This window comes from Filicampus tigris, chromosome 11, assembly GCF_054856515.1.
Source record: "Filicampus tigris isolate MCC_2025a chromosome 11, RoL_Ftig_1.0, whole genome shotgun sequence".
NCBI lineage: Eukaryota > Metazoa > Chordata > Actinopteri > Syngnathiformes > Syngnathidae > Filicampus > Filicampus tigris.
The window spans coordinates 20312566-20335971 of record NC_141227.1 but is presented as its reverse complement, the minus strand read 5'-3'; the positions used below and the strand labels follow the sequence as shown (position 1 = coordinate 20335971).

General features: G+C 42.3%; 1 protein-coding gene across 1 annotated transcript; it reads left to right on the top strand.

The window, feature by feature from the left end:
* The first annotated feature begins 3427 nt into the window (after positions 1-3427).
* Positions 3428-11506, top strand: LOC147140080 (transcription factor COE3). Its single transcript, XM_086044724.1, has 6 exons — positions 3428-4164; positions 4370-4526; positions 4607-4670; positions 4781-4836; positions 6205-6278; positions 11402-11506. Exons 1-6 carry the CDS (start codon positions 4034-4036, stop codon positions 11472-11474), a joined length of 555 nt encoding a protein of 184 aa, XP_085900850.1. The 5' UTR covers positions 3428-4033; the 3' UTR covers positions 11475-11506.
* The last annotated feature ends 11900 nt before the right edge of the window (positions 11507-23406 follow it).

Below are 23406 nucleotides of genomic sequence, written 5' to 3'. Positions count from 1 at the left end.
TAATATGTTTCCACTTATGGCTGAATAATCACATTTTATTGCCTCCTCCCTCTTTGACACCACTCAAGAATCACGCGGCCAACTTTTATTTAAATCAGTCCCGGAAAGCTCCACAAAGCAGTGATGGACACCACCACGATTGGATTGGTGGGGTGGGGGTATATAAGGAGGGAGGGGTCTGAATGAGAGTGATGGCACCCTGGGTATTTTTTTTTTTTGACCATGTGTATTTCGGTGGAAATTTCCAGGGGATATTTTAGATGTTAATAGCCCTGAAGTGGTCTCGGTTTCTTATTTAATTTCTCTCGCCTTCTTTTAAAATGTAATTCGCCCACAGACTGCGCCGCGAGGCTCGAAAGCGCGCGCGGGTTAAAAAAAAAAAAAAAAAAAAAAGTCTCTCATCATTTCCACAGTAGAATGGAAATGCAAATGGCACGCACACGCACACACACATTGATGCCCTTGACACAACTCACCAGTGCACACAATTAAGTTGGTCACCCAATGTGACGTCACTACACAACACCCCTTGTATCATATTATTATTATTATTATTATTATTATCGTTCCCCACGCGTGTGTCGTGCTGGCCTCACTAAACACAATTAGGCTTCTTCATTAATTGTACTCATATCAATTCAAAAAATTCCAAGCGTGTAATAATAATATTAATGATAATAATAATAACAACAATAATAGAAACAATGAAAATAAGCACAATTAGCGTCAGTTTAGTTTTTTTTCTTCAAAAAATATCCTCATCGAGATTTTGGCTCCTCGTGTAAATGGCAGGGGGAAAAAATGAGTGTTGCCAAAGAGGGGCGCTGTCCGTCTATCAGCTCGACAAAAATCGATCCCATCACTGCTCATGGCTAGAATACATTTTTATCATCCTAAAAAAAAAAAAAGAAGAAGCCCAAAATAATCCATAATTTGTCCTTTTTATGTCTGCGTCTAATGTGTTTTGGTGCGTGTGGACTGGGGATGCTTTCATTTTAATTGTGCAGCTAAATGTGAGCGCATTTATTTTAATGAACAAAAAAAAAAGGGTTTTGTAATCACGAGAAAATATATTATTGGTAATAAAATGTGTTTGTGGTCAAACAAACAAGGGAACGTTATTATTAAAATGCACATCTCAAAAATAAAAAAGTGCTTTGGGGAGAACAGTATGAATCAATGAAAAGTGAAAGAAGACGTGAAAATAATCGTTATAAATCAATGAAAATGGTCAAATTGACATTTTTCATGAAAGAAACATGGGAAAATAATCATTAGAAATAAATGCAAATGGTAGAATAAAAATATTTTTGGTGACGAATATAGATCATTCCGAATACGTGCAAAGGTGAGATTAATATGTGTCGATCATTACAAATCAATTAAAATGTGTTTTAGGAGAATACAATTTGTTTTTTTGGAGGGTGAAAAAAATCAACTGTTTCCAAAGAGAAAGAAACAAACATTAAAAATAAATGCTTCGAAATGTCTTTGAAAGATGACCAAATAATCATAATCAATCAATGACAATTACAATACGTTTAATGAAAGAAACAATCATTTAAAAGAAATCAATACACAAAAAATACTTTCCAGTCAAAGACCTAACCATCCCCAAAATCAATAACGAAAATATAGTTTCCATTGCAAGAAAAAAAAAAAAGTACGCTTGCTGCGTGGGCTGCTTCTCTAATCATTAAGAATTTGCAAGGCACTGTGGGCGTGCATGTAATTAATAATTAATCGACAAAAGATCCCTTTAATAAAGCCAAGCCTGCATGGGCTGCGTGTACAAAAAAAAAAAAAAAAAACATCCACGCAAATGCAGGTGAGCTCCCTGCAAGAAAAGTGCCTTTTCAAAATGAAAATTAAAAATAAAAATAATACTATGATGTTGCATGGGCGCGCGTGGATGTGGATGTGGGCTGGACAGCTGGGCAGCGGCCGGCTGATTGACTTTGCCGTGACATCTGGGAGGCCCGCTGGCCCCTGGCACGCGTGGAGGCTGATGTCGGCCATTTACATGCAAATTTGGGGGAGATCATGAAGGGCCTCGCCCCGTAAATTCAACACACACACACGCACACACACGCACGCACACGCACGCACACAAAAGACAGAGGGGTGCATGCGCACGCCACACACACCGGAAGCCCTCATTGGGAGTTTGATTGGATATCAGTGGAGGTCAATAGAAGAGTGGGTGGGAGACACTAGTGAGCGTGACGGTTTTTTTTTTTTTTTTTTTTGCGCATCTTCCCCCCCGCCTCCCACAAAAAAAACACGTTAATAATTACATTTTTGTATATATATATATTTTTTTTTTGCTCGTGTGAAGACCACCACAGCAAAGGGGGCTCAGCTGACGCCCCTCTTTCCGTCCCTGCACGTCCAGATGGCTGCAGCACACAGATTTGCATTCATTTCCACCGCTAATATGTCCACAACGAGCGGGGCCAGCTGCATTTGTTGTCAAATACGCTTTAAAAAGACGCCGTCGTTATACCCACACATTGTGCTCGCGCGCGCGCGTGTGTGTGCGTGTGTGTGTGGCGGATCCTCTCCAGTCAACAGTATCTTATCTCTAAAGAGGATTTGCCTTTTTCAAGAGAGCGAGAGAAGAAAAAAAAAAAACAGATTGAAAAAGGAAGGTTAACTTCTTAATAAGCGACTTGCGCGCAAAATGTCCTCATTTTTGCACGCGGTGTTTTTTTTTTTGGGGGGGGGGGGGTGATTTTAGCGCGTGCAAAGTGTGCAAAGCTCAATTTGGCAATAGATTTGCGCGGAGGTGAAAGCAACAGCTTATAATTCACTTATCTTTGGCAGCAGCTATTAACCCTCAGCACCGGCTAGATAGATTGCTCAGGATGGAGCAGGCGGCCCTCCTCCTCCTCCTCCTTCTACTCCTCCTCATCCTCCTTTTCACCACTAATGAAGCGAACTGCTCGGACCGAGGAGCATGCAAGACAGTTCTTGAAGAAAAAAAAAAAAAGTGCAAAAAAAAAAAATAAATGATGAAGATGTGTCTTATTATTACGGATTTTCCGGCTCTTGCGTAATAAAATAAGATGTCATGATAGGGAAGTGTAATTTTGGAAGAAAAAAAAAAAACACTGAATGATGCCACTTAACAATTGCAACTTCAATTTGTTGTATTATCCCTCCGCAGATCCCCCGCCCCCTTGCATGTTTACTGACTGAAATAACAAAAAAAAATAAAAAATAAATAAATAAAATAAAAAAATAAAATAAAACTCACCACATTGGAGGGGCCTACAATGGAAGAGGTGGTGAAAAGTGAACGAGGCAAAAATCTCTCTCTGCTCAGGCGCTTTGGAAACAGGAAGCGTCACGCCTCCGTATATGGTCAAAGCTCCGCCCCTTCCCGCGCGTCATCCCGTGACGGCTCCTCTCCCGTGGGTTTAGAGTTTTGGCTCCCGGGAAAGAGTGCAGTCCTCGGGGAAAGAGGGCTTAGTTTTGCATGTTCCCATCCAGCGTGCGCCACGCCGCCGCCGCCACGCCAACGGGGCCCCTCGTCTCCTCCACCAGCTCAGCCACTTGCACATCTCGCGCGTAGCGTGGAACACCTTCCACTGGCGAGCAGTGTTTGGAGTGTTTTTTCTCCACCGCCACGAGTGGGGCTTTCTATTTTTTTTCGCTCTCGTCAAGTCCTGAAGGTTTTGGACGCCGGTGCTTCGGGGATGTGTCCACTTTGAGAGCAGCATCACCCACGAACACAATCATTTTTATTCCTCCACGCCAAAAAAAAAAAAAAAAACCCAATAATATAGCTTTTTTTTTTTTTTTTTTTTTTTTTTTCCTAACGCTCGTGTGTGTGGATATCTCTCTTTACCCACTCGAGCACTTTTGAGAATTGTTCACAGCGGACGGAGAGAAGAGGGAGAGCGGACCTGTGTGGACTTTTGGACGGATAAGCCAACACGCGTGGCGTGGACCCTTATTCCCCCCACTCCCACCATCGCCACCTATTTTTTTTTTTTTTTAATCTTTCCCACCCCACGCAGGAGGCTCGATGTTTGGGATTCAGGAGACGATACCGCGGGGCGGCACGACCATGAAGGAGGAACCGCTCGGCGGGCTCAACTCGGTGCGCTCGTGGATGCACACAGCCGGGGTCGTGGACGCCAACACGGCCGCGCAAAGGTACCGCGGGTAATCCCCCCCGCAAAAAAAAAAAAAATCAACAACAAAAAAAGAAAACAATCCTCGTGGAACTTGAATCTCGGCAATTGGACTCTTTTTATTCGTGGGAGACGTCTTCCACGCACAAAAAGAATTCAAATGCCGAGATGGCAAGTTTGAGGAACCAGCGCGACCCTCCCGTGTGTCCTTGTTGTTCACCCCGCAGTGGAGTCGGCCTGGCCCGGGCGCACTACGAGAAGCAGCCCCCGTCCAACCTCAGGAAGTCCAATTTCTTCCACTTCGTGCTCGCCTTGTACGACAGGCAGGGGCAGCCTGTGGAAATCGAGAGGACGGCTTTTGTCGACTTTGTGGAGAAAGAAAAAGTAAGAGCCCCCCCCCTCCAATTTAAAAAAATATATATTATTTTCCCTTTCTGCTTTATTGATTTTTGTTTTCCTTGCAGGAGCCAACCAGTGAAAAAACCAACAATGGGATACATTACAAACTACAGTTATTGTACAGTAACGGTGAGTAGACTCAATATTATAACAACAGAATTGGCATTTTTTAATGATAATGAAAATAATAATAATAATACATGTATTTTATCAAATCAATTTCCTATGTGCTCATCCAGGCGTCAGAACAGAACAGGATCTTTACATTCGGCTAATCGATTCCATGACGAAGCAGGTAAGCTGCATGGGAGGGAAAACACGCGCACGTGCATGCCGTGGGACGAAAAACAAAATAAGCCCCCACTCCCCCGAAAATAAAAATAAAAAAAGAAAATAGAGACTCAATATAAGACGTATAACGTGAGAAGCTGAAAGCCTGCGAGACTCACTTGGTCCTAACATTAAAAATTGAAACACGTCTGCTGATCCCTTTTCTCGCAAAGGCTGAGAGGTGAAACCCATGTTAGGAAAAAAGAAAAAAAAAAAGAGGAAAAATAAATGCAGCCCATGTTATATTCATCACGTGCGCGCTTTTTTTTTTTTTAAAAGAACAAATACACGCACAAACGCACAATTTTATTTGAGAAGCCCAATTACGACGTGTGTATTTTTGGTTATTGTTGTTATTATTTTTTTCTTTTAATTGAAGGAATAGAACCGTGCCGTGACGGCCAGCGTTCACACACTCACACACACTCGCACACACACACATTCCTGCGCCAATGATCCGAGTCAATGACGCAGAACAAGCAATTTATGGATTTCGGTTTCCTCGCCTGCAAAATGGCCACATCAATCAAAAGCAATAGGGAGACGTACGGAAACATCTTAAAATAAAATTAAATAAGTATATATAAAAAAAAAAAAAAATCAATTCTGATATGTCACATTTCCCCACCACGTTAAAAATTACAATAATAAAAAAAAAAAGATGATAATTAACGGCCGCAAATTGGCTTGTTATCTTTATGGCTTGATTTACTTTTTAATTCCGAAAGGTGCCGTTGGAGGAGAAGGAGGGCTGAGTCTCCTTAGAAACGGGGAGGATGAGGATGAGGATGGGGAGGATGAGGAGGAGGGATGGAGGGGCGGCAGAAGTGATCGCTCCACGCCATCTGTTTCAGCCAATGCTCAAAAATTACTCGAGCGTACGCCGCCAGACAGCCGCGCGTTTTATCCACAGAAAAGATCATTGTTAGCGGCTCAAAAAATAAACAACAGATTGCCCATTAACACTTTCCCCCAAATATCCCCAGATTATAAGCATATTGATGACACTTCTATTGGAGTGAAAATGCCCCCCCCCCTTGTCAGTCTGTCCGTCTTAAGTGGATTAAATGGGTGGGGAAAACAATACACATTGGAATTATTCGTATTTGGTATTTCGTCAATTATCTTAAAAAGGGACGCGATAAAAATGACATTTTTTTCATCTGTTAGTCTGATATTAATATCCTAGAAATATTTCACATGTAATTTGTGATAAGTAAAATGTGGGATGTGATGTTAATGACGGAAAAAAAAATAAAAATAAAGACCCGTTTTATATCGATTCATTCGCGATGCATTTCTAATGCTGACATTTGAATTTTCATTTCCAAAGGCCATCGTTTATGAGGGCCAAGACAAGAATCCGGAAATGTGCAGAGTTCTTCTGACCCATGAAATCATGTGCAGGTAAGACGAGATGACTTTTATATTTCATTTTTGAAAATTCCTTCCTCTGTGACGTGTGACTCACAAAGAGTGGGTGGCAACTTTTAAACGATAGCCGTTCAGTGTTAGACTGGATATATATTTATAAATATATATATATATATATATATGTATTTTTTTTAAATGATTGTTCACCTTTGTTTTTGGATTGGCGCTCCACTTGATCTGAGCTGTCAGCGGTGTTTAGCGAGCCTTTTAGCAATTTGCGCACGCATTTGCCTCTCACGTTGCGCTGCCATTCAGGCGCTGTCACCGATACCGAAACGCCTTTTGTTGTTATTGTCGACCCCCCAACCCCCCTCTCCCGCCCCACCACTTCCCCCCCCCCCCGCCACCCCCAGCGTGCGACTGCAGCTCTGCGAGCATTGAATTCGGATACTCGTCGGTTGACCCCCCCCCCCAACACACACACTTTCCTCTTTTTTTATTATTATTATTGTTGCAATTGAAAAGCGCATGCATCAAATGCTCTTTTTGCACCCCCCCCCTCCCTCCCTCTCCATCCCCCCCTTGCGTAAACTCATCACTCACACTCAATTTGCACGCGCATCCATCACTTTGTTTTTGTCACACTCGGAATATCCGGCGTGGACACAACATTAGGCACAGCTGAGATTTGACACACGTGTTCAAATTAAAAATAACAAATTCGAAATTCAAAAGAAAAAAAAAAAAATCAACGCTGTGCACTGCATGCCACTGAGAGCTGTTCCTAATATTTGGCTTGCTATTTGAGATAACTTTGAATGACCACTAACCCTCTTGAGAGTAGTTACATGACTATCATATCCAGCTTTGTGTTTATTATTGTAATTTGCATTGGTAATAGAAAGGCCTGGCATCATGCTGAGAGCTGTTTCTAATATTTTTTTGGAATTGATAAAATCTGTATGACGACTACAGGAATATTATTGGAAGTAGTTGTACTTGTAGGGTTATGTTTATTATTGTAGCTTGCATTGGCTGCAGAAATGCATTGCATCATGCTGAGAGCTGTTCCTAATATTTTGCTTGCTAATATTAATAATTATAACCAGGAATCCAGTTAGATTGTTATTATATACTCCATAGGATTGTAGACGTGCATTGCTGTTCCTATTTTTTGGCCTGCCTATTGTGATTTTATTAAGTACAGTATATGACGAGTAAGTAATCCCTTAGAGAGTACTAATTACATTACTTTTCTGGAGTATCCAGCACTATGTTTCTTATTTTTGTTTGTACTGGTTGTAGAAGTGTATTTCTGTTCCTAATATTTTGGCTGCCTATTGGGACAAATAATGCCATGCATTATTGTTATTAATAACGTTGCAGTACTCAGTTAATAAAGTAGTGAGATTACTACTGGCCCCCAGTAGCCTTCAAATTGTCGCCTTGCTCCCTTTTTGATTGTCACTTCATTGAAGAATTTGCCCGTTACTTCTGTCTGCCTCGGTGCAGAGGTGCAGTTGCACGAGGCTGAGAGCTGTTCCTAATATTATGACTTGCATTGCTGTATCATTTATGGTGAGCCGCTAGTTACATTACAAAGTCATGCTGACTTTTTGATGAACGCTTGCCGGGACGATTTGTTCACCGCTGTCATTTTCCGCCCTTGCGGAGGTGAATTGCGTCACGCTGAGAGCCGGTCCTACTATTTTTGCCTGCCTATTATGCGTTACACAGTTTCAATATTATTGTTATTAATAACTCCAAGACCACAAATCTCACTGATAGTCAATACAATATCTGTTTCATATTAGCATTTGCTCAGAGTTGTTCCTAATATTTTGGCGACCTATTATGACTCGTATTGCTTTCGCACTATTGTCACAAATAGTGAATTTACTATCAGCTTCACCTAGACTTAATTTACCAACGCGCCACGTCTCCGATTGCACTTTTGCAGGAGCGTAGACAAGCTCCGAGACTTGTTTTTGACGTGCATCGATTCATGCTGAGAGCTGTTCCTAATATTTTGGCCGCACGCGCCACTATTGCTACGGATAACAATACGAGCGGGAATAGCACTGATGGCGGAGCTCCGACTAGATACGGTATGATGCAATGGAATTGACAACGCTGCCTTTTTTTTGGCTGGCACCGAACGCAACCGCGCAGCACGTTTGTAGTTTGCGGTGGTCGTATTGAGTCGTGTCCACGCGCAATGAAACCCATGCTCACTTCTGATCGACACTCATCGACAATATGCTCAACGGTGTGGCTGCAGAGGCGTGCTGAAGCCTTCTGTGGGTTGTTCCTAATATTTTGGGGAGAAGCTATTACACGTTGTTGCATTGCTTTGTGATTGTTATTTTTATTAACATCCACTTTGGTCGTGAAGTTGCATTGCTGTGATAGAGAGCAGCTACTAGTGCAAAGTGACTAGTAATGCATGTGGCGCACAAGTGCAGCGTTTGCGACTGAGAGCAGTTTCCGAGAGGGGACGACGAGGACTAGTGGGGTCGCTCTACGCTCGGCTTGATCGCGGCTGCTTGGATGAATCATATCAGCAGCGGCGGTCAAGGCACACCTGCACAAAACAGACGCGGCCACAAAAGCCTTTACAAGGACGATAGTGCTGCATTTGCATTTTCTTTCACAATCTCTTAGGGAGTATTTTTTTGCGCTACATGAAAGTTGAGATTATGAGCAGCGGTGTCGCTGCAGGCATGGATTTATTGTTATTGTTATGATTAATAAGCAGTCAAGTCGTGAAGTGACTTTTCGAAAGATGACTTTTGAGTGACACTTAATTGGATAAGGTGTGTGCTGCTGGGGCTGTGATATGATAAAACAATACAAAATAAAAACATTGTTCGATTAATATCTCAGAAATGAGCAGGTTTGTCTTTTAACGGCAACATTTTGGAGTTCTTGTGTAATCTGAAGAATGTGGCCAGTGAGGGTTTAAAAATATATATATTTTTTTTTACCAAAAAACTGCTAATAGAACTTAAAAAGATAAGAGCTTGGTAACCTCTCTCTCGCTCTTTTTTTTTTTCAAGTCATAGATCACAAGTTATTTTTAATTTTTATACTCCGGAAATGATAATAAATTAGCATCATTATTGCTGCTGTAAATCAGACATTTTTTTTTTTTTTTTTTATCAAGCTGAGCGAGCTCGATCCGACAGTATCTTTGCACAAATCTTTGTTTGGCTTCCTGCACCATATGGCGTAAATCAATCTGATTCTCATGAGTTTTCATTTCAAATGGAAGCCCGGATGATGAATTTGTTTATTTCAGGTTTTTTTTTTTTTTTTTTTTCCCCCTCCCCGTCTAATTCATGTTCAAATCAAAGGATGTGAAAGTCAGCTAGCTGCAAGCTCTGGATTGGCGTGGTAGAAGAGGGGGTGGGGGGGGGGAGGCCGGGGGGGCGGTTGCTGTTTGTGCCTGAAACATGTGGTGGAAGATAGATTAGTGCTTTTGAGGCCATAATTGATAAATGCCTCGCAGAAATATTGGTTGAGGGTGGCACCTTGCATCTCCCTCAGAAATAGCAGCTTGGCAATTAGAGGTAAACAAAAGCTGAAGCTGTGAAAAGTGACTCCCCTGCTTCCAACCACCCCCTCCCCCCCTCCCATGCCTGCCCCCCCTGTGCATCCCCTCCCCTGCAACGCTATAAGCCAAACAACACAACATGTTGTTTTTTCCACATTTTTTTTTTTTTTATCTATCAGCATCAATGCAAGCAGTCAAGCTAGCCTCATGCATGGTAGCCACTCGATAAACGCACGCTGGGCTTGGGGAGCTTGTTTTGTTTCTGAGAAGAGCGGGACGAAAAAGACTTTTCCCCAAGTTAGTAAGCGGGAGTCGGCAAGGAAATATGTATAGTTGAATTTTCTTTCTATGGTCTAGTAGACTCAATGATGTCTGTACAATTGCTTTCAACACAATAGGACGGGAGGAATGAGGAACGTCACACTCCTGGATAAAATGTGTTTTCCGCAAGTGAGCCATAAGCAAAATCTTGGGGCGGTTCAAATGATTATTTTCCAAATATAAACTATATTTTTTCAGATTTCCCCTAATGTCTTCATAGACTCTTTTCACACAGAGATCCTGCAAACGCGATGCCCCCAAGGACCACACGAGTAGCCTGCGGGCCTGTTCTAAAAATAGCTCACCAGTGAAGTGATCATTTGAAAATGGGAATAGATTTATAGAAACGAATTGCAGCATATTGATATTTAACGGTTTCCTCCCAAGTCATTGTTGATAATTACAGTGGGAAATCATTTGCATAATCAGTGTCTTTACATATATATAATTAATCATGAACATCACTGTAAAAAATAAAAAGTTGAACCGACTCGAAATTGAAAGGCAACAAACTTTGATAACATTTTAACAAGTTGGGCAATTCAACAAAAATATTTGAAGTTATGCTAATACCAAAATTGCCTTTCTTGCATTTTCAAACAAAGGAGTATAAGCGTATACCAAACAAATTGTCGCTTGTATTCTCCCCAATTTAAAGATTTAATTGAAAACAACTCAGCCAATTGTTTTGGAGCAAACAACTTGCTGGCTTTGCTGATTTTTTAGCCCCCCAAACAAGCAAGCTGTGTTTTTTTTACAGTGATATGATTCAATGTCATTTCAGCAAATGTGTCATTTCAGAAGTGTGTATGAAACTGGTAGCCCTTTGCATTTAACCCGTCCCCAAAAAGTAGCAGCTATAGCTAAAAGTAGCTATAACTATTTCAGTAATCATCAGCACTTATAAACAACCTGCAAAATACCAGCGATCATTTTTGATGCTTATTTTTTTATTTATTTTTTTTACAGTATCTTACTATAATGCCCTCATAGGTGGGAAAGGAGAGCTACAATCACTGACACAATTTTCAACCTCAATTGAATAGTGTGAGAGCCGTAAAACACAAACACAACAAACACACTTGCGCGGAAGCTTCTGTCGACCACAGCCCTCACCGGGACGCTCACGCGCACTTGCTCCGTCTCTTTCGTCGCATTTTACGATTGCAATCTGTGTGTTGTTTTCGAATACGCCTTTGAAAAATATGTGATTTTTAAAAGACGCGTTTCTTGTTGTGTTCCTCCATAAATCTGACCCGTCCCGTGTTTGTCCCGACAGCCGATGCTGCGACAAGAAAAGCTGCGGGAACAGGAACGAGACCCCATCAGACCCGGTGATCATCGACAGGTAAGGCGACCCCCCCCCCCCACCACCACCACACCGGCTTGCCTTTTCTCGTTAGGGGTGGGTGGCGGAGGGGGTGAGGGGGGGGGGGCAGTCAAACGAGCGACTAAACGGCTGAGGGGATGAGAGCCGGCGAACAAACGAGCTTCCTTCCCCTCCCTCGGCGCTGCCAGACGGCGCCCGCTCGGGCTGACTCGCATCTTCTGAGCTGGGGGAAGGAGGGGGGGGGGGGGGGCGTGGGAGTGGCTGAGTGGGGTCTTTCCCAGCTACCTGTGCGCCGAGGGGGCGGTCAACCACCTGGATGGGGGAAGGGGGGGTGGGGGTGGTTTGTTCAGTCGCAGGTGGTTCAATCACTAGAGGATCACGCTGGGAATACACCTAATTAGCTTGGGCAACTTGGTGTTTATTTGGCTCGCGCACACCCTTTTGTTTATCACGCTGTCAGACGTTACCACCGCCGAGCGGATTTTTGGTTTGCCAGGGAAGCGAGACGTCACACTTCAGACTTGTTCATTTGGCGAGAATCCCGATAAAGGTGCTGGTTTGTTTTGGGCAACTGGAAGGTGTTGTGAAAAAAAGTCGACCACGCCAGTCAAAGGAAATTAAAAAAAAAAAAAAAAAAAAAAGGGAGAATTGTGGGTTTGGATGAGAAACATTTCATGTGACAATTAACCCTCTTGATAGGTTTACTTCTCAGAAATAATAATGTTCCCGGGTCAATTTGACCCGCGCCATGTTTAGTGGATCCAAAAGTGAAAATATCCCAATACACGAGGATTATACCTCATGAAGTCAACTCCAAAATAAGTGACGTGTACCATTTTCATTGTGTGCATTGTTTAAATTTCCACAACGCACCCAAAAAGTGTATTTAACTTTTAAAACAGGCCAATTTGACAAGGCCATATTTACTTTAATTTAGCTTATTTCTCATTGACTTACGTTGATTACTCTTACAATACAGACCCAAAAACAAAACGACTTTCAACTTATAAAACAGGCCAATGTGTCCAGATATGAAACTATCTATCTCTTTTATATTGTTTACATCTCATTTTAAATGGTTCACTTTTGTTGATTACGCTTACTACATAACAGGCCCCAAAAGTATTTTTTAACGTATCAAGTGTCAAATCTGCAACTAGTGCCCCCGATAAGTATTTCTTAAACCTAATTATTAACTCAACTTCCAAATGTGTACAAATTGATCTTTTTTAATTGTAAATGTTGATTCCAGTTCATTTTTTGAGAAATGTTTACATTTTTACTGTATATGTTGATTACACTTTCTACAGCTAAAACGGATCAACTCGACAAAATGATTTCAAAAGTCCCCAATAAAGACTGTTTGTATCGCGTTAACGCAAAGACGCACAATGAAAGTCGTTCATTTTACACGTTGACTACCCGAAAAACGACTTGTACCCACTCAAATGGGTCAAACTGACCTTTTCGCCTAACAGGAGGGTTAAATGGAAAAGAACCTTTATGAAAGACTTTTTGCACAACACAGTACTCATACGTGCCATTTTCCTTCATTTGTGATTCACGCATGAACCTTAGCAGGAGGTGTAAAATTTGATCCAAAATCAGTTTTTTTTTTTTTTTTTTTTTTTCCACCTTGGGGGAGGTCTGTGCTCTCATGTATCTCCTGTCCTTGTGTTGCTCGCACCTGGAGGGAAGCCGCCACATATCGGTGACCTTCCTTCTCCCCGTCCAAAGTGGGCGAACAAACGCATCGCTCCCTCCGCCGTGGCTAAGTCATGCTGAATATGTGTTGTGCACGTTGAGGAGGGGAGGCAGGGTGAAGGGGAGGGAGGGAGGAGGTGTGTGGATCTCAATGTAACTCTCAGCATGTCGTGGGGAGAGATGGCTTATTTTGTAAAGTTCTTATTTTGGATTCCCTTCCAATTCCTCATTTAGACTCTTTCACGCAGAGACCCAGCAAAATTGCCATATCGCAGTGACGCGATGGGAAACGTATCTTCTGTCTTAAATATAGAGAGCCAGCATCTTGAAATACAAAAGGGCAAAGTATTGTAAAACAATATCAAATGTTCAACCTGTAATTCATAACTTTACTGTTGTGCAATTTCATTCATTACATTTTTCAAAATGAATTTTTTCCTGCCAAACATCAGAATTCGGCATCGGACTTAAAAAAAATAAATAAAATAAATAATAATAATAATAAAAAAAATCCAGATCGACCTGTCCTTTAGAAGCACTCTCACGCAAAAGCTGCCGTCACCCTACTGCTCTTACTCAAGACACTCACGCCACCTAACTAGGTCCCGCCTCTTAAAGGCACACGCACGTACACGTCGCTCCAATTTGCAACGGATTTCCCATTTCCCGCTCGCCATTACTTCTCTTTAACATCCAAATACATTTACAAGTCATGCTGAATGTGTTTTACATAGCTCGAGGAGGTGAGGCAGGGCGACAGGCGGGAGGGGAAGGGTGTGGGAGGGGCGGCGCGCGCGTGGGGGTGTGTGGCGGGTCGGTCATCTCAATGTAACTCTCACCACGTCGTAGGGAGAGACAGCAATGCTAATGTTTGACTAGGCGGAATCACTGTTTGCTTAGCGGCGAATGCCTGCTATCTGACAGAGGGGACAACTCTCTTATTAGTAATCAAATCGGGCTGAGCAGTTGTTGCTGCCACTCCACTCCAGCCGCTTCTCATGCATGGGGAAGTAGGAGCCGGCTGCCCTGGGAGCCTGGATGGATTACCGCAGCTACTGCTGTCTGCAGGGCAAAACTGGCGCACACACACACACACACACACACACACACACACACACACACACACACAAGGACACAGACAGAAGGGATGCTGCTGTGCAAAAAGCAGGCGACGGCGCTTTCATGTTGGCTTTGTGTCATTTAAGAGTTTCGCACGCGCATTGTTCCGCAATCGGCCGGACAAAACGTGTAACTAAAGTACAATGCGGGCGGGATGAACGCGAGGGGAGGGGCCCGAATTAAAAGTCAAGTCGACGAGAAGGGTTGGGAAGAGAAAAAGGAACAGGAGGGAATGGAAGAGGCGGGTGGCGAGGGGTGGGGGTGGGGGGGGGGGGGTGTTGGATATTGTAAGCTCAACCGGCTCAGGGAAGGTCTCGGGTTTTCATTGTGACCGTTCTGAATGGGAGTGAAGTATCCCTTTCCTCGCACAATGAGCGGCTCTGTTGAAACACAAAAGCATATGTTCCTCATTAGACCCTCCCATTGTCTCCATGTCGTAACTATGAGCCTGTCAGCGCGCCCTCGCGGACCCTCGCAGGTTCCCAGTGACCGGGGGAGGCTCACTAGTTATAAAAAAAAAAAAAAAAAAAAAAAAAGAAAGAAAAACAGCCCAAGCAGGACCGGGTTATTTTTTTTTTTTTTTTTTTCCTTGTGCTTTTTACACCGGTGCGTTAAATTATTCGCCACGGCTGCTCCAAACTGGCGTGTTTTACTGCCATTTGTGTTACACGCGTCGCCCCTCGCACGCACGTCATTACGAGGCACCTGCGCGGCCGCCTGATTACTTCCAATCCGCTTGACTGACGCAAGGCGCGGCCGCCGAGGTCCGAGAGCCTGAATCAGCCGCGTCTGCGTACAATTACAGCGCGGAAACCCAACCTTTGGAAACACTACAGCTCCGCTGGGAATTTTACATTTAAAAAAAAGGGGAGGGGGGGGGGTACAGTTAATTTAAGCACCTGAACTGAGTTCGAACTGGCCGGTTTTCCAGAAACAGGACCGCCATTAAAGCCGAAGGCCCCTGGAAACAATGGTGGCCACATACATGGTGGCTGTGACATGTTGAAATGAGAGATTTGGTCACAAAAGCACATTCAGACCAGAAAATGTCACTTTTTTTTTTTTCTACTCGTTGCTACATTCAGCACAAAATCATACTTTTCAATTGGATGTGACCTTGGAGTTCGAATTCATTGATATAAGTAACTCAGAAAATGTCACTTTAATACAGTTCATTCTTTTTATGGGGGGGTAAAAATGTGACTGTTTTGGCCACATTTTCAAAATAGGTAGGGGGGGAGGTTCAAATCGTTTCATGGCAATCAGTCCAAATATTTTGGAGTTGCAACGAGCCCACAAAAGTCTAGTTCCTCCTTTTTTTGTACAAAATTCGACTAGTTGTTTTGCTGTATTAACAAATGGTCGTGGGGTGTGAGGTAGTATGTTGCTGGCGTCAGGCTGGAAGCTCCTATGTCACAATTTGGTACATTTCACTTTTTTTTTTTTCACAAATCTATAATATTGGTCATTCCACATTATATTGCAATTGTTTTTGTTTCATTTGATTTTTTTAACAAATGATTGCCCAATACTAAGTGTTGAAAATGGCTTGCGCTCTTGTCATGATGAACAAAGATGCCATTTTTGAAAGTGATGATTTTGGAGGATTCCGCCCAACGCCAGCGGTAAATGACTTTTATGGAATTCATTTATTCATTTCGCAGAAAATGCCACTTTTATTAAACTTTTTTTTTACAGTCAAAGGCAGCGTATTACCTTTTCGTACAAACTCTACTATTGCCACAATTGTATTGCTATAGTTAAGAAGTTACATTAGGATGTTAGACTTAAGGCATGTGATGTCATAAAATCAATCTTTAAGGGCTTTTTTTTGGACTAAATCTCAAATTTATTTAGACACATTTTCAAAATGTGTCAGAGGTTAAGAGTCAGGTCACAATAGTTTTACCGCATTCAGTCATAACATTTTCGAGTTGCAAGGATCCCAGAAAAAGTCCTTTCTTTGTCGCAACGTTTACGTTGACGTAATTGGGTGGGGGGTGCGTTGGGGGTGTGTTAAAAGTAGGGCAAGGTTGTTTTGTTACGTTTTGTACAAAATCCAACTATTGACACTCTTTATGATGTCATATTTCGAGTTATATGTAGTTACAGGGGTTGGGCTGAGGACACATCTGTTTCATAAGCTGACTCATAAAAATATTTGGGGACCTGCAAGTCATTCAGAAAATGTCAGCATTCTACTCATTCAACTGCATTACTTTTCGCACAAAATCTCACTATTAACGGTGTCATATTTATAGTTCCATGTAGTTAAGGGGTTAGCATCAGGACACATCTGTTCCGTAACATCAGTCCGAAACATATTTGGGGAGTCTGCAAGTGATTAAAAAAAATATCAATACTCGAATAGGTAACTACAGATCATCCATTTTTGTGGGTGTATTCTCATGATCAAAGTGGTGGGGGGTAAAAGTCACCTAGAAAATATCAATATGTAACTATTTTCTTTTTTTTTTGTGTGTTAAATTTAATGCCAAATCCAACTAACGCTGCCATTCGTTCAGTAGTTGTGAGGTTCGAGTTGGGGCACATTAATCCCATAACATGTTTGCAAGTAACCCAGAAAATGTCACTTTTCTCCTCAGTCGCTCGCTATTTTTTTTTTTTTTTTTTTTTTTTGTTCCCGTACAAAATCCGACTAAATTCTCGTGAGAACAGGCTCCTTTGGACTGTATCATTGATGGCGTTCACGCACTGTAACATTTTCCCAGATGGTAACGCGGGGGCGGAGGGGAGGGGAAGGGGAAGGGGAAGGGGAGGCGTGTGCTGCTAGCTGGCATCTAGCGAGACATTAACTGGCGTTCCCATGGATCTGGCATGTCCGACAGAGTTTGGGAAACTTATCATTCCGAATGTGTTCTATTTTCCTGCGGTCAGGCCAGACATCTGTTTACCCTATTTTCCCTTAGATTTCTGATACATTTTTTTTTTTTAACACAAGAGGAAGGATTCTCTCTCTCTCCCAAAAAAAAAAAAAAAAAAAAAAAAAAGTTGGTTGGATATAGAGACCCAACAGCTGTCCCATAGTTTCAGCACTGCTTGCTCTTTAAATATTTCAACAGTTAAATGTGATGCCTTTGCATTATTCATACGCATTTTCACATGAAGGGAAGTTGCGTTTTGGGTGGATTTGTGACTTTTTATGTCTTCGGGGAGCACCGGTGCGCTGCAAAATGAGCAGTTTCGATCGTGCCCTCATTTTTTCGTAAAGAAAAAAGAAAATCAAAGGCCTTAAGTCTTGGCGCTAGCATGGAACGAAACAACGTTTTTGTTCGGGAATTAAAATCGACACTGCAATGAGGCAGGCTTTACTTTTTTACATAGATGTGTATTATTGACACAAGCTGTCGGAGTTAACGCTTAAAAGTTGACAATTCCAACTTAAGTAGATAAATTGACTGTTTTTCCCTTTATTTTAGCGTAAGCACAAGCGATAATACCAAAACATTGATGCATAACAACTCTAATAACACTGATCAACAGCGAATTTTAATCAGGGATGGTTTCATGTGTACCTAAACGTATTTTTTTAAGGCTGACTTCAAAAAAATCTTTACTTTTTTTTTTTTTTAGCATATCAGGTTTTTGATTTATTTCCATTTTTGGTTTTTAAGTTTGACCTATACACGCTTGGACAATAATGATTTTAACAGGCATTGTAATTTATAGCTATGACGTTTCAGAAAAATATTCCACCTGTTGCGGAACCTAAACCTTAATTCATAAATATGATACTATTATTTTTATTATGAAAACCTGATGTGTTAGAGAAAAAAAAGAGGGCAGATTTGGAACCAGTTCAAAATATTCATCTGGAAAAGTTTTGCATGTCTGATGAAAAAAAAAAAAATAGTAAAAACGTGTTGACCAGTGTATTGTTTATTGTAAAACACACATTATTGCTTGTATTTGTTAAAAGAAAAATACAAAAAAAAAAACAAAAAAAAACACATGAAGAGGATGAAAAAAATAATCGCATATTAAATCGCAATATTGTGGGGGGAAAAAACCCCAAAACGCAATTGGATTATTTTTCCAAATCGTTCAGCTCTCCGTTTTATCCACGAACACAGTTGGGCAATAATCGCGAGCGGATTTAGCAGATCCCCGCAGATGTCACATTTCTAAGTTAATGGTGCCTTAAAGTAAGTGGGGGTGTAGCTTTATTCAGTGGGTAATTTGAGTCTTTAGAATGATAGTGATGAGATAGCCAATATGTGATTAGATGCGTCGCCAGTCTACAGTGCGCGCCGAGCATGGCGCGCATAACTCAATTTGCCACGACTGGGGCGAGCTTGCTAGCCGTCCTCGCTCGCTCGCATATTGACTTTGTCTCCTCGCGTGTGAAAGATTAGACACATTGTTGTGGCTCACGCATGGATTTTGTAATAAGACAACAGCGCGCCGCTGAAAGACGAGAGAAAATGACTCATTCCCGGCGTCCGGGTTCAAAGTTCACCTTCGACCCAAGAAGCATGCGCTTAGAAGAAGGGGCGGAGCCAACTCCTTCTTTTCGCCAAGGCGATAGCGTACTATTCATTGGTCTTTACGAATAGAATAAAAACGATTGTAGATTTTATATTGCGCTTTCCTACACTCGATAGTCAAGGATGCTCTTCAGAACGCAAATAAGAAAAATAAAACAAACGCAATTTTCAATTGAAAAAGTACCATTAAAAGTGCTGAATTAAGTTCTAGCAACTCGTGGGAAAAAAAAAATTGACGTTAAAAATTGGAAAATAAATACATTTGGATTACTTGTACTGTTCAATAAACGACTGAAAGAGCAACGATGGCTGTAGCTCTCCTTGCCCACATGCGAGGGTATGAACATACATATATACGTATATACATATACATACAGTATATATGTATATATATATACACATATATACGTATATATATAGAGACATACATATATATTTATATATACATATATATATATATATATACATACAGTATATACATACATACATACGTTATATACACATATATATATATATATATATATATATATACACGCACACACACACACACACATGATATGCACATAAAGACAAATATTTTGCTCGTGTATTTTCTGGGGGGAATCCAGATGATGTTAACGTCCGCCAGTTCCGAGCCACCCCCGGATCCAAACCCACGCTGCCTCCTTTCATTCCGGCCGTGGCGGCACTCCCTTTCACTTCCTGTCACAAAGGTCAAAGAGCAACGACCTCTGGAGAGCAGCCCGGCCGCTGAATAATTCATGACATTGACTCGTTATTTTCTCCCCTTGTCTTCTTTTTGGTCAGCACACGCACACACAAGTGCGCATGCAAGCGTGCTGCGGGGGGGCTTTTATTCATTTAGCTCATTTATAAAAACCCCAGCACACCTGTTCTTGTGTTAATGCAATTACATTTTGGCCTAATGTACATTTTGCTTAGCCCCCCCACCGCCCCCCTCCCCGTCCCTCCGTTATGTCCCTCATTAGCCAACCGGTATTTTCCAAATGACTTTGCGTTATCGTTCATTTGCGCAACACCTACGAGGTCATTTCCCAGAGTGCACTTGACTTGTTGTCAAGTTGTTTACCAGAAACAAAAGGCGGCAGCCCTCGGACCCGCCAGAACTAAGACCCCCCCCGCCCCCCCCCCACCACCACGTCGACGCCGGCCTTGCGCGGCCACAAATCTGGGGAAATTTGTGCGCTCCCCATCTGGTTTTTGCAAAAGCGTGATTACCTCCAAAAGCTGAACAAATGCCAGTATTTATAAGGTCAGGCCTTTATGCGGAAATGTGATGTAAATGAGAATCAGCGAAAGGGGACATTAAACAAAATTAAATTCATTGTCTCCTTTAATGTCATTTACATTTTTGGCTAAGCCGCGCTCTGTCAAAAGAGGATTTCTAAAACCATTTTAATTGTGCGATGGAGAGGAGGGCGTGTTTGCGGCGGGCGTCTTGATAACCTGCGACGACTGCTCTGTTTATGAAGCCTAAATGACTCTTTTCTTTTTTTTTTTTTTGCTTCTTTTTTGCACCGCATCTGCACGGAGGCAATTAAGATGGCACTCAGTCGCCGGTGATAATCTGCTGCCTCCCTAATGAAAATCATAAAAGAGGAAGGGTCAGTGTTGTTGGGGATTGCTGCAGGTGCCTTCATTCTATATTTACACACCTGCGTGCACCTCCGCTAATGAACCCACCCCTGCCGAGTGTACATCAGATGAGAAAAAGCAAAGTGCAGTTGGCGGCACGTTGGATTGAAAAGAGGGAGCGTTGAGGGCAAAAAGCTGTAAACGACATATAATAACGTGCAAAGACACATTTTTCAACATGTTAGCATGTGTGCATCACAGCTCTGAGGTTCTGGTTTTGTTTTTTTTTTTGGGGGGGGGGTGAAATTGTTACATAAAATAAGAAAAACAATACAGAAAAATGTGTATTTAACATTCAAAAAATAAATGGAAAAGCCAGGATGTGTAACTTATTGCTACTTTGGAAAAAACAAAAAAAACAAAAAAAATTGTTTTATAAAAAAAAACAAAAAAAATTGAAATTTTGGATTCATCCGTTAAAAAAAAAAAAATTGAATACAATTTTTAATCGAGTTACATAAAAAATGAAAATAAAACTAAAGGCCTACAAAACAAAAAAATATTCAACATGTTTTATTTTGAATGAAAAACTCAATGTCAGCTCTGATATCCTCCAGTTTACCAGCGATTAAAAAATAGAAATTGTTTTGAGGCACACGTTCCAGACCATATAGTGACCATTTAAAAGAACTTAACTTAAAAAATGCTAAATATTTAAAACTCACTTTTTAAACACATTATAAACATGTTTAAACACAAAAAAAATTCAAGAATAAAATGGATAGAAAATATTACTTTGATACCGCTTTTTTTGTTCAGACTGATACCAGTACAAGTCTCTATGCTCTCTTGAGTACTCACTGATACTGCGTACCGATACTTTTTCATTTAACACGGTGACAAAACATTGTGAACAAAAGCTGTCTTTCTGACCCCGACGGTTCGCCGATGTGTCAAACTGCCGCAGCGTAGCGCCAACTATTTTGCCTTAAGTATCGGTGGCTGGTATCGGCAGGCTGCACGAGAACCTGACACCAAAAAATAAGGCCGGTATCGGCCCCATACGATACCTGGAATCGCTAATCGCCCATCCCGAGTAAATACTGTACGTATTTCCATATACATGCATACTTTAAGAGGCGGGGCCTAATGTGTTCGCTGTTGTGTGACGTCGGCGAGTCTGCGGGTGCGAGCTGTGGCCGACAGCAGCTGCTGCTTGAGTGCGCTCGAGAAACGTCGGCGGCCGAGAAACGTCGGGCCAAGCGGTAGGACGGGCCGCGGCGGTCGGCGTGACGTTTGCGCGACGCCCGTCTCCTCCCGCGCCAGAGGAGCGAGAGCAGGAAGCGTCGAGAGCGAAAAGCTGCGCCTGGCGCGCTGCCGTTGGCTCGCCGCTCGGCGAAAAATGAAACCCAGACCCCTTTTCGCTCTCTCTCTGCGAGCCAGAACCTCCGTCCCAGCGCTCTAACACGCGGGATTGGGTAATAGTGTTTCGCTAAGCAAAACATTACCTCAAATTATCCTCGCCCTGTTTTCTATTCCCTCCTCCCTCGTGTCAGTTTTATCGCAGTTTGTAAATGTCAAGACGCGCACAAAAGACGCGCGGCATAAAAGGATTTTTTTTTTTTTTTTTTTTTCCTCTCTCCCCTCTCCTCCTCTTCTTCTTCCAAATTACGGCTCACGTGTTTGGGTTCGCATGAGTGGCGGCTGCACGTAAACGCGGTGCCTGGCGCTCCCCGGGGACGCCCACCTCGCTGGGGTAGGATTCCCCAGTGGCATCAGCTAATGGCAAGACTTGACAACAGCAGAGGAGCCGGGGGTGTTGTGTTTTACTAGCGCCGAGCAGGGGTGATGACTTTAACATGTGTGCGCGGAAGGAATGTTTGCGTACGCGAGCGCGCGCTAAGGAGAAGGAAGAGAGGCGTGCACGCCGGGCCAACGGAGCGACGGCTTGGGCTCCGGCTTGACGGCAGTGAAAGAAGAAACATGGTTCCACATGTGTTGAGAAAGAGCAGTCCATCTGTCCATGGAGACGACCCCCCACCCGCCCCCCCTCCCCACGCCGCCACCCACTTCTCTTTCTCCCTCGTTGTTTCTCTTCCTTCCTTCCCTGGCTTTCTCTGCTGACAGAAACAAGGCCAGAGCTGGGCTGATGGGACGGACGTTGGGGCCAAGAGCAACACGCATTGCATGAGGGGGAATAAGAAAGGCTTAGCGCGAGTTATTACCTCCACCAAGGAGGATTTTGCTGGTTTGTTAGCGAGATCATGAGGGGGGGGGGGGAAAGTGGACCAAAAAAGAAAAAAAAAGAGGTCTGTTCAACTTGTGTGGAGCGTTGGCAAGGGTGTGTCGAACTATGACCCAAAAGAAGTGTCTGGGCTGCACGATGTTGGAAAAACATGCGATGTGCAATGTGGTTGTTGGCTACAGCAAGAGCGATATTTTTGGCGATATTTCACACGTGCCGAAAGAAATTATTTATTATTATATAATCAAAGAATTACATTTCATGCAGCAACATAAGCATATTGTCGCTGTCCTGTGGAAAACGTGAATGTCCATTTTTTTAAATTTTCTTATTTTTAATTGAATGGTGTGGACATCGCATCGACGTGAAAATTTTAAAAAAATTCGAAAATTGGACTCAAGTGTTTTTCGCAGGACAGCAACAATATTTTTAGCTAATTAATTGTAAATACCCTTGATAATGTTCGACTATTGGACGACGATCCACATTAAAGTTTGCATCTGACTGGTCAAATTCTGATAAAAGCATACAAGCCCGTAAGAAAATGATTGCATGTCTTTGCGATATGCATATTGCATGGGCCGATATCGCGATATCGTTATGTTTTCGATATATCGTGCAGCCCTAGTCTGGACCCCTTGAAATGAATTATGATTTGATTTTTGTAGTAGTAGTTGATTTTATGTAGTGGAGCCCCACTATATCGTGTTTCATCATCGCCACAAGTTGTATCGAACATTGAAGCGAAAGAATATCGATTTGTGAAAAAATACGGCCATAGG